Source organism: Cebidichthys violaceus, unplaced genomic scaffold (assembly GCF_023349555.1).
Source record: "Cebidichthys violaceus isolate CVI_PGR_0920_01 unplaced genomic scaffold, fCebVio1.0.p SCAF_276, whole genome shotgun sequence".
Lineage (NCBI taxonomy): Eukaryota > Metazoa > Chordata > Actinopteri > Perciformes > Stichaeidae > Cebidichthys > Cebidichthys violaceus.
The window spans coordinates 1-12,500 of record NW_027176457.1 but is presented as its reverse complement, the minus strand read 5'-3'; the positions used below and the strand labels follow the sequence as shown (position 1 = coordinate 12,500).

Sequence of the window (12,500 nt, the reverse complement as noted above, 5' to 3'; positions counted from 1 at the left end):
TCTACATCTCTACATCTCTACATCTCTACATGTCTACATGTTTACATGTCTACATGTCTACATGTCTACATGTCTACATCTCTACATGTCTACATGTCTACATGTCTACATCTCTACATGTCTACATGTCTACATCTCTACATGTCTACATGTCTACATCTCTACATCTCTACATCTCTACATGTCTACATGTCTACATGTCTACATGTCTACATCTCTACATGTCTACATGTTTACATCTCTACATGTCTACATGTCTACATGTCTACATGTCTACATCTCTACATGTCTACATGTCTACATGTCTACATCTCTACATGTCTACATGTCTACATGTCTACATGTTTACATCTCTACATGTTTACATCTCTACATCTCTCCATGTCTACATGTCTACATGTCTACATCTCTACATGTCTACATCTCTACATCTCTACATGTCTACATGTCTACATGTCTACATCTCTACATGTCTACATGTCTACATGTCTACATGTCTACATCTCTACATGTCTACATGTCTACATGTTTACATGTCTACATGTCTACATGTCTACATCTCTACATGTTTACATCTCTACATGTTTACATCTCTACATGTCTACATGTCTACATGTCTACATGTCTACATCTCTACATGTCTACATGTCTACATGTCTACATGTCTACATGTTTACATCTCTACATCTCTACATGTTTACATCTCTACATGTCTACATGTCTACATGTCTACATGTTTACATGTCTACATGTCTACATCTCTACATGTCTACATGTCTACATGTCTACATCTCTACATCTCTACATCTCTACATCTCTTCATGTCTACATGTCTACATGTCTACATGTTTACATGTCTACATGTTTACATGTCTACATGTCTACATGTCTACATCTCTACATGTCTACATGTCTACATGTTTACATGTCTACATGTCTACATGTTTACATGTCTACATGTTTACATGTCTACATGTCTACATCTCTACATCTCTACATGTCTACATCTCTACATGTTTACATGTCTACATGTCTACATCTCTACATCTCTACATCTCTACATGTCTACATCTCTACATGTCTACATGTCTACATGTCTACATGTCTACATGTTTACATCTCTACATGTCTACATGTCTACATGTCTACATGTTTACATCTCTACATCTCTACATGTCTACATCTCTACATGTCTACATGTCTACATGTTTACATCTCTACATGTCTACATGTCTACATGTCTACATGTTTACATCTCTACATGTCTACATGTCTACATGTCTACATGTTTACATCTCTACATGTCTACATGTGTACATGTCTACATCTCTACATGTCTACATGTCTACATGTCTACATGTCTACATCTCTACATGTCTACATGTCTACATGTCTACATGTTTACATCTCTACATGTCTACATGTGTACATGTCTACATATCTACATGTCTACATGTCTACATGTCTACATGTTTACATCTCTACATGTCTACATGTGTACATGTCTACATGTCTACATGTTTACATCTCTACATGTCTACATCTCTACATGTCTACATGTCTACATGTCTACATGTCTACATGTCTACATGTCTACATGTTTACATCTCTACATGTCTACATGTCTACATGTCTTCATGTCTACATGTCTACATGTCTACATGTCTTCATGTCTACATGTCTACATCTCTACATGTCTTCATGTCTACATGTCTACATGTCTACATGTCTACATCTCTACATGTCTACATGTCTACATGTCTACATGTCTACATGTCTACATGTTTACATCTCTACATGTCTACATGTCTACATGTCTTCATGTCTACATGTCTACATGTCTACATGTCTTCATGTCTACATGTCTACATCTCTACATGTCTTCATGTCTACATGTCTACATGTCTACATGTCTTCATGTCTACATGTCTACATCTCTACATGTCTTCATGTCTACATGTCTACATGTCTACATGTCTTCATGTCTACATGTCTACATGTCTACATGTCTTCATGTCTACATGTCTACATGTGTACATGTCTACATGTCTAGTACGTTGTATTGATCTTGGCGGTCAAACCGGCACTTTGTGGTAAAACTATCAGTTTCCTAGCAGCCAACAGGAGATGCAGTACTTTCTAAAAATGGAGACAAAGTGAGAGAATAAAGGCTCCTCTCAGCGTCACGTGACCAGGAGCCGGCTTCACAGCAGGTGAAGGATTGAACTGTGCATTCCTATCATCCTGCAGAGCTTCACGTTGCTCTAATGAGCTGGAGAATATCTCAACTCTGACCGAACATCTGTTGAGTCCTCTCACGTAAACAGCGCTCCGTCACAGCGTAGCGACTGATGTCACCTCAGCTCTGTGTGTTTATAATGAGGGCGGGACGAGGCCGCTTTCACACGTCCTCCGCCTGTGAAGTGACACACGATGCTCAGTTGTGAAATTTCACACTGGTGGCAAGATTAAAAAAAATACTTTTGCTGCCTGGATCGTGTTTGCCTGAGAGGCACTGGACGTGTTCATAACAGCGACTCAACGCCGGTTCTCTTAAGGTGTTTTTTTTTAAAAAATATCTTATAATTATTAGAGAGGAAAGACGGTGAATAACACGCAGTCAGTATCTGAACTCAGTTTTAATTAGTAAAACATTAATTTGACTTCTAATCCAAACCTTTAATAGATTAATTAAAACATGAACACATTCTGTATTACAGATACCTGAATAAACATGTCGTTACAAATGCATGAATCAACAAGAAAACGAGTAAACAGGTGAATTAATGAGAGCACGGGCAAATGAAAATGACAAGGAGACTATGAGGAGTAATGGAGTGTGAAAATGGGGCGGCGCTGTCTGTCCGTGTGTTGGGGGGGGGGGCTGATGAACAATAATACATTAACTTCATAACACAGTCTTCAGAGGAAGCATGGAAGGATGGGTCAATTTAGATGAGGCAGGGGGAGATTTCAGGACCACGGACAGCGACAGGCATCAGAAAGAGACTTCAGGACCAGGGACAGCAACAGCCCTTAAAAAGAGACTTTAGGAGCAGGGACAGCGACAGCCATCAGATCAAGACTTCTGGACCACGGACAGCGACAGACATCAGAAAGAGACCTCAGGACCAGGGACAGTGACAGAAAGAGCCTTCAGGTCCAGGGACAGCGACAGAAAGAGCCTTCAGGTCCAGGGACAGCGACAGAAAGAGACTTCAGGACCACGGACAGCGACAGAAAGAGACTTCAGGACCACGGACAGCGACAGACATTAGAAAGAGACTTCAGGACCACGGACAGCAACAGAAAGAGACTTCAGGTCCATGGACAGCGACAGAAAGAGACTACAGGACCACGGACAGCGACAGAAAGAGACTTCAGGTCCAGGGACAGCGACAGAAAGAGCCTTCAGTACCACGGACAGCGACAGACATCAGAAAGAGACTTCAGGACCAGGGACAGCGACAGACATCAGAAAGAGACTTCAGGACCAGGGACAGCGACAGAAAGAGCCTTCAGTACCACGGACAGCGACAGACATCAGAAAGAGACTTCAGGACCAGGGACAGCGACAGAAAGAGACTTCAGGACCAGGGACAGCGACAGAAAGAGACTTCAGTACCACGGACAGCGACAGACATCAGAAAGAGACTTCAGGACCAGGGACAGCGACAGACATCAGAAAGAGACTTCAGGACCAGGGACAGCGACAGAAAGAGCCTTCAGTACCACGGACAGCGACAGACATCAGAAAGAGACTTCAGGACCAGGGACAGCGACAGAAAGAGACTTCAGGACCAGGGACAGCGACAGAAAGAGACTTCAGGACCACGGACAGCGACGGAGAACAGGCTGCTACAGTGAGCGGCTGTTTTAGGACACAAAACTATAGATTTGTGTTTTTAGAGATTTACACCTTCAACAGGAACCACTGGACCACAGACAGGAAGTCAGAAAGGATTAACACGCTGTTGGTTGTGGACTATTTGTAGGATTTGTTGACAAAGGGAAGTATATAAAAACACCAGCCTCATGATATAACTTATTATTATAAAGCCTCCATTTCTGAGATAAATGAATCGATATGTAAACTCATTTCTGATTCGAGGCGACGGAGAGCTCTAGTTTTGAAACGTCTCTATAATCGTGACTCTTTGACCCTCCAGTTTAAGAGGAGCCAGGAGGACTATTTCTCCCTCTGCTTCTCCAAGAAGTTCATGAAGTAGAAGAAAACAATAATCACCAAAAGTTCCACCGCACACTCCACGTGTGTGTGTGTGTGTGTGTGTGTGTGTGTGTGTGTGTGTGTGTGTGTGTGTGTGTTTAACGGAGTTTTTTTGTGCTTTAATACGTCAATATTTTGCCTGGAGGGTCAGTTGTTCTGAAAAGTGTAAAGAAAATTGGATGCCAAGTAAAACACACACACACACACACACACACACACACACACACACACACACACACACACACACACAGCGATTGCCTGTGTCCTGAAAAAGTATCATGAACTTATTTTTTCCTTTTTAAGTTTGCCTTGTTTTTAATGTGGAATCCTGAGAGCTCTGTTGAAATGAGTGTCAGCCGCACTCTTCCTGTGTGACTCTCCACAGCTTCCTGTGCTGGTAACGGACGTCCAGTCTGCGGCGCTGAATTGTCCGATATGGACCGTCTCTCAGGGACACTGAGCTGAATACAGAGAGAGATCCAGGACAGTTTCAGCCAAGCATAGATCAGCCAACTCGTGAAATAAAAAGCTTTAAACTATGGCCGGAGAGACGTGTCCGTTTCCGCTCGTTACACGTTTAATGTCTTTTACAAACGTACGGTTTCTCTTGGTTAGTGTCTTTTCAAAGTAAACTTCCCTTCATTCACAAGAAACATACAGTTCGTAAACTTCCAACTTGGGTTTTCAGGTTTGCTTGGTTAGGCGTTAACTACTCGAGTTACGTAACAAAGCTGCGGTGAACTGTAACGTGGACTCGGACACACGCAGCGGTCTCCTTAGTGAAAGTCCTGTTTGTCTTAAATCCAGCACAGTGATATGACATGCTTCTTTCAGACCACCTCTCCACACTGTGGTTAAACACACCTCGAGGAAACCCGTTTGTCGTCGGCAGTGATCGTTTCACCCGATGAACGTAAATCCAAACATTGTCTTTTTCAGCTCTGTTTTTGGTCTCCTCCACCTCCTGACAAACACGTCTGTCTCTTTAGCTGCTAAAGGCTCCTCTGGGTCCTCCAGCTGGTCTCTACTGAGTCTGTCTGCATGTGTTCTGCTTCCTATTCAACGCGTTCTCCCTTCCTGCCGTCTGTTCTTGAGCACTTTGAGCTACACGCTTTATATGAAAGCTGAACAAACATAACGTCGTGAACAGGAAATGGCAGCCGGCCATTTTCAGCACATCTTGCACCGCAACTAAAGAGACCTAATTCAGAGGCAGAAAGAGAACACATCACGCGAGTCCTGCTGTCTGTCTCTCACCGAGCAGAGGCGGACTGGAAGTGCAGAGGTGTAGCAGAAAATAACAACCTGCTTCCCTTTAGAGACGAAGACTTTAATGTTTCCACGAGAGAAGATGAAGAGGACCTTTAAAGTGGAAGCGACTGAACCTTCTGCTTCAACAGTTCAACTGGACGTCTGGGAAGGGAAGTCTGGGTCAACCTGCTGGACCTGCTGACCCCGGATAAGAGAGATCCTGGTCCTTTGTCCTTTATACTAGAACATGTATGTTGAGATGTTTTTGACTGATGTTTGACCTGAACGTCACGCTTTCTTACCATCACTGTCTTGGTGATTGTTTCAGGTTCAGTATTTAGTTAACGCTGCATTGACCCAGAATTAACCCCCAAAAAGAGCAAAGAATCATGGGAGAACATCGACGTCCTCCAATGTGCTGAGCTGATTCAGAGTCAGAGACGGAGAAAGAGGATTTATTCTGTATTTTCTGAATATTTGCTTTTACACAGACGGGGAGAAGTTCACATCTGATCTGAAGTGAGACACATTGTTCCTTCATGAATATATTCACGTGTGTTTTTATTGAAAGATATCCGTGAGCAGAATGTATATGCTCGTTACATTTAATAAGCAGACTTCTCCGATGTGCGACGCTTTGTGGACGCGATGAAACACCGTGACTAGAAGAAGCCGCCGAGAGGAAAATCAAAAGCGACACAAAAGAACGGAGCAGACCGAGGAAGAGGAGCAGAAGCATCGTGACGGATGTGATGTGAAACGTGCAGCAAGGGAGAGAACGACGTCGCTTAAATCACCACGAAAAACAACACAAACGGGGGCCGGCTGCTCCGCCCGCTGTCCCTCCCGCTGCGTCTCTTTGTCTTCGTCTGAACGCTCGTCTCCTTGTCTTCGTGTGAACGCTCGTCTCCTTGTCTTCGCGTGAACGCTCGTCTCCTTGTCCTCGTGCGAACGCTCGTCTCCTTGTCCTCGTGCGAACGCTCGTCTCCTTGTCCTCGCGCGAACGCTCGTCTCCTTGTCTTTGTGCGAACGCTCGTCTCCTTGTCTTTGTGCGAACACTCGTCTCCTTGTCCTCGTGCGAACGCTCGTCTCCTTGTCTTCGCGTGAACGCTCGTCTCCTTGTCTTCGTCTGAACGCTCGTCTCCTTGTCTTCGTCTGAACGCTCGTCTCCTTGTCTTCGCGTGAACGCTCTTCTCCTTGTCTTCGCGTGAACGCTCGTCTCCTTGTCTTCGTCTGAACGCTTGTCTCCTTGTCTTCGTGTGAACGCTCGTCTCCTTGTCTTCGTGTGAACGCTCGTCTCCTTAGTGGACCACTCGGATGGCGCTCACGGACACCTTGAAGCAGCGCCCTCCTCCTCTCTGGAGAGGAACATCAGTCGTTTCTTTAAGTGTCTGAAGCGCTCAACGTGACGAACCTCTTTTGGTCAGATGGAGAGAAAGTACTTGTTGGAGTAGAGGCCGGTCCCACAAAAACATCTACGTCATGGACGAGGAAGTAGAACGTGTCCACCTAGCAGCGACCTTTGACCTGTCTCCTACAATCTGTTTTCCCTCTCGTCACTGTTGAAGAACGTCTCTCTCTGACTCTGTGTCCTGAAGCGTCGCAGCAGAAGGGCAGCATGCGTGACTCCAGCAGGGAGGAGGGAGGAGCTGAGACCCTGCAGCTTTTCTTTTTTTTTTTTTTGCTCTGACAGGATTTGGCACGATGCCCTTATCACAGGCCAAACATCCCCAACTGATTGAGGGTCGCAGACTTGGCCTTGCCCCCCCCCTTCCCCTTCCGGTACCGGGTCGGTCCCCGCCGGGCCCCCGTGTCTCTGCGATCAGAGTGCAGAGCGGAGGACACGTGAGGAGACCCACCGCTCACACAACGGCTCCACGGAGGCAAGTAAAGCCTTTTCTAACGCCCCCAATGCTCATTTTTACTAAGCAGAGCTTGAACGCATCACGATGTAACTCAGCGCAACCTCCGTCATCGTTAGCCGTTAGCTCCTGTGCTAGTCTGCACATGTGCAGTACAGGTCCAGTAGCTGGTGAACGAGTTGAAAGAAGTTCTGTGACTCTTTTCTCGTCATCGTTGTCTAACTGTTGGCTAACGGAGGTTCTTCCCACGGAGGTGCCGAGTAGTGCTGCTGCTGTAAACTCCACAAAACAAACGGTTCGTTTCTGGTTTTAATTGCTTCTTTATTTGCTCATAAAAAGTGTTTCTGTTATATTTTGTTAAAGGAAAGGATTCGTTTGGGAAACCCGCTGATTCAACGTCTCTCTGAGAGTCAGACGAGAAGAAGAATAAAACTCCGTCTGTGTCGAACTATTGCTTTGAACAATTTCAAATGTTGCGCAGATGTTTCATTAAACTAAAGGAAATGCATTCAGATCACATTATTGGACGTCACGCGGTTTAACGCTCGTCTATCAGACTGTCATTGATTGGAACGTTTAACACAGATGTGCAACAATCAGCAGCAACAGAAAGTCCAAACACACACACACACACACACACACACACACACACACACACACACATCTGTTGTGATAACCTGTGAACTTCCTGTGTTGTGGTCTGCAGCCGACCTGCTGGTGAACACGCTGTGCCTGCCCTTCACCCTGGTCTACACGCTGCAGGGGGAGTGGAAGTTCGGCAGCACGCTCTGCTTCCTGCTGCCGTACGCCCAGGGGCTCGCCGTGCACGTCTCCACCGTGACGCTCAACGTCATCGCCCTGGACCGCCACAGGTGGGTGGGGCTTAGAGCGAAAGGAAGGCGGAGACAGTGACTTCCATGTGGCATGTTTTACGTGGTTACATCTGGGCCGCTGTAGGCGGAAACAAAAGGGGATTACGGCGCTGAGGGAGGGGCTTATGCCGCCGTATTTGAAGGCCTCGTAGCTTCTGTATCTCACCTCGTATTAACGTTCCCCCGATCTCGTCCGCTCGCTCGCTCTGCAATGTGCTGCACTTCGCGTTAATGATTGTTGAGCGAAGTGACATTGAAGCGTCGCAGGGAAGAGTTTGAGTTCGACCGCTTCCTTCCCTCCTGCAGGACTCTGACCCGTCTCGCTCGCTCTGAGCTGACGGACAAAAAAGAAATCTGAAAGTCATTTTCACCTGAAAAAGAGGATTATCATGAAGATTCACATGCAAATGGGGCCCACTGGAACAGTGTAGGAGTTGAGAGTAGAACATTTACATAAGCTCACCCTGCTTGACCCTGAGGACCTGATCTCAGAGCTGCTGCAGTCCAACAATACTTTTTAAACTACACTGACAGGTGCACTAAAAGTTAGCTTCAAAGACCAAAGATTCAGGATTTAAATAAAGCGGCGGACTTTAAACATTCGGTCCTCCGAGACGTTCCTGGAGCTCTCACCAGCGTCCTCAGTCTGCTGTAGTTGTTTGTGGGTTTTGTAGTCCACCTGTCCAGGGACCGCAGACACAAAGCGTCTTCACTCGCTGTTTGAAAGTTGTGCTTTTGGCAGAAACATTTCACGATCCGAGCAGCTGAGTTTCTGTTCTTTGTTGGCGTTCGTTAGCTGAACAGGCGGATTCACTCTGCATGTCTTCAGTTGATATTTAACATAACGATCTCTGAAGATAAGTCAGAGCTTCACGTGCTAAAGCTGCATTCTCTCTAGTGTCCACCAGGGGGCGACTCCTCTGGTTGTATAGAAGTCTAGTCTAAAATGACTCTACTTCTCTCTTGATTTATTCCCTCAGTAAACATTGTAAACATGAGTTTATGGTCTCAATCTCTAGTTTACAGTCTTCTTCAATACAGCATGATGTTCATTTAGTACATTATGCTCCATTTAGAGTCAAACACACCATAAAGCAGGGGATGATTTAGGGGCGGGGCTACACACTGATTGACAGGTCTCTACGTCCTCCTCAGTCCAGATGTGGTCACTTCCTGTTCACTGGTTGCAAAAACAAAGATGGCGACGGCTACGTCCACTTCTTATGAACAGTTTGCCGTTTGTACATTATTACCTTCTGCAGATATTCAAGGCGAGTTTGCCCATTTCCTTGATTTATGACTAAATACCTGCAAATTGACTACTAATGACTTCCCATCAGTCTCAGCTGTACTTGGTGTTAATTGCTAATTAGCAAATGTTAGCATGATAACAAGCTAAACTAAGAAGGTGAACGTCGGCGTTTCCTTCTTTCCTATTTCACAGCCTTCACCATCACTCCAACAGAAATTGAATCGTTCGTCTTTCTCCACTGTTATTTTGGAGACTTGGACACATTTCACTGCACATGTCTTTAGTGTATTTGAACCAGGAAGTCTCTCGAGGTCATTTCCCTTTTTTGGAAGCGATGCGACCGAAGCGGCAGCTCGTGAATCATTTGCAGGAAGGCGGTGAGGTGTAAATAGCGCCGCACTTGCCGTAAACAAGCAGGGATGCGTTCCCTCCTTCATCATCGATCTTTGGCGAGTCAGCCGATGGACAGGAGACGTGTGCGTGTGTTTCAGGTGCATCGTGTACCACCTGGAGACCAGGATGCGTAAGGACGTGTGCTTCGGGGTGATCGCGTTGACCTGGGTGCTGAGCGCCGTGCTCGCCAGCCCTCTGGCCATCTTCAGAGAGTACGGCTCCTTCACCCTGCAGCCCGGACACACCATACAGGTACACACACACACACACACACACACACACACACACCTCGCCGCCCTCCTCATCCGTGTCTTTGATCTCGCCATCTCTTTCATCTCCCGTCTCCCCCTCGCTCCCTTCATCGACCCCCTTCCTTCTTTTCTCCTCCTGCTTTGAGTTTTGAAGTTTTCATACGTCGTCGCATTTCCCTGATTTGTAGCATATCTTACTCTCTGTTCTGTTCCTCCCTTGTGTTGTTCTAGTCGGTGTGTAAAAAACACACGCAGTACAACGCTTAATCAGGTGCAGATGAAGACACTAAACTGAATGTCTTCGTGTCTCAGGTGTGCACGGAGAAGTGGCCCGGCAAGAACACGGACGGCACCGTCTACAGCATCTCCATGTTGATCCTCCAGTACTTCCTGCCGCTGTCCATCATCTCCTTCGCCTACGCCCGCATCTGGTCCAAACTGCGCGGCCCACGTCAGCCCGGCGGAGAGCGGCGGCCCCGGCAGCAGCAGCGCCACCTCCGAGCGCCACCGCCGGCGCCGCAAGACCACCAAGATGCTGGTGACCATGGTGGTGGTGTTCGCCGTCAGCTGGCTGCCCTTCCACGCCTTCCAGCTGGCCACCGACATCGACAGCACGGTGCTGGACATGCGCGACTTCCGCCTGCTCTACACCGTCTTCCACGTGGTCGCCATGTGCTCCACCTTCGCCAACCCGCTGCTGTACGGCTGGATGAACCGCAACTACCGCGCCGCCTTCCTCGCCGTCTTCAAGTGTCGCAGGGGGGGAGGGGAGAGGGGGAGGAGCGGACGGCTGGACAGCATTCACCCCCGTGGGGGGAGGAGGAGGAGGAGGAGGAGAGGGGGAGGAGGAGGAGGAGGGAGGGCAAAGAAGATCGTGCTTGAAACCCAGGACGTGGTGTCCACCCACCTGAACGCCACCGACGTGTGAGCGCCCCGAAGGGAGTGAAGGGAGTGAAGGGAGTGAAGGGAACGACGAGGGAGATGGAGGGGAGGAAAAAGACAATCGTTGTCAGCAAACCTTTTGTTCCCCAGAAGACAATAAAAGAAACGGAGGGGAGATAAGGACGGGAGAGACAACAGAGACAACAGAGCGAGAGGACGGTCACGGGGGGATTAAAAGAGTTTTCGGAAGCCAGAAATAGAAGGAGGCGCAGACGAGCGGGGGATTAGAAGACTGACACCAGATGGAGCGTCGTCCCCTTTGAGAACGTGAACCTTTATTTTGGAGGGGGGGGGGGATTTGTTGAAGTGAAAGACTGCATGAAGGATTTGTGACTCTGACAAAGTGTGAGTTTGTTCCGGTAAGACGCGAGGAGTTGGCCTGAACAGAGAGACGACTTCTCGACGCTCGAAACAACCGACCTTGGACTTAAGGGCTTTACTCCATCTTCATTCACGCGTGAAGCATTTAGCTCCTACATTTAACCCAGAGTGGCTTACAGAAGGGGGGGGGGGGGGGGGGGGGGGCTGATTGTCCACACGCCTTCTGAAAAAATAAATAAAAGCGTAGGACCGTGCAAACACAAAATGTATTTGTCAGGTGTTGAGGAGCAGCACGAGGATGCATGATGCAAGCTTTGTGAAATGAAGTGTTTCTTTGTCATGAAAATGTGTTTTTTGTTTTGTTGTGGATGGAGCCAGATGAGACACAGGAAAGACGTTGTGACGGAGAGGATTAAAGGTTGCTTCTTTTCTCAGAGGAGAGGATCAGCGGGAGGAGGAGGACGCAGAGATGTGGGTGAACGAGGAGAAGCGGAGAGAAGAGGCGTCAAAGGAGGCGACGTCCTTCTCGCAAAGCGGACGCGTCGAAACGCTGCGTTCAAAGCGGTGCGAAAACCCAAACTCCAGTGACCGATTTCCGCACCTTTTTCAAAAATGTCTCCTGTTGAAATTTGGGCACCGGCGCGTTTCAGTTAGGCCTTAACTTCAGCTTCGTTGGCGCCACATGAAAAGATACGAAAACAGAACTTTCCCACGATGCATTGCGTCCGGGTGCCTTGAGACTGCAGTCTCGTGAGATTCACGAACCAGGATATTATGTCGCTTCATCATGTTCTAATTCATGAGTGAAATCAACCATTTACATTCTCAACATGTGGACCGCTGATGTCAGAGCTGAAATCATACGGTTCATGTTGTCATCATGTTGTCGCTACATATACTGACTGATTACGTCGCATACGGCATGCAGCATGTGCTACGCGATTATTGAACATTACCCACAATGCAGTTCAGTCACAGGTGTGGACTTCCCCTTTAAACAGACCTCAGCGGGAGAGACAAACGTGGCCAATCCCCCCCCCCCCCCCCACACTCAGATCCGTGTAGCTATACCAGCCGGACCGTTTACAACCTGGCAACCCGAGAAAGTCGCTCTCATGGAGCCCCTGA

General features: G+C 47.4%; 1 protein-coding gene across 1 annotated transcript in view; it reads left to right on the top strand.

The window, feature by feature from the left end:
* LOC137880233 (neuropeptide Y receptor type 2-like) overlaps positions 1-11,424 on the top strand; it is a 23,048-nt gene extending 11,624 nt beyond the window's left edge. The window contains 4 exon segments of the mRNA XM_068721460.1: positions 8,048-8,213; positions 9,957-10,110; positions 10,422-10,556; positions 10,558-11,424. Coding sequence (XP_068577561.1) covers positions 8,048-8,213; positions 9,957-10,110; positions 10,422-10,556; positions 10,558-11,037 — 935 coding nt within the window. The 3' untranslated portion in view covers positions 11,038-11,424.
* The last annotated feature ends 1,076 nt before the right edge of the window (positions 11,425-12,500 follow it).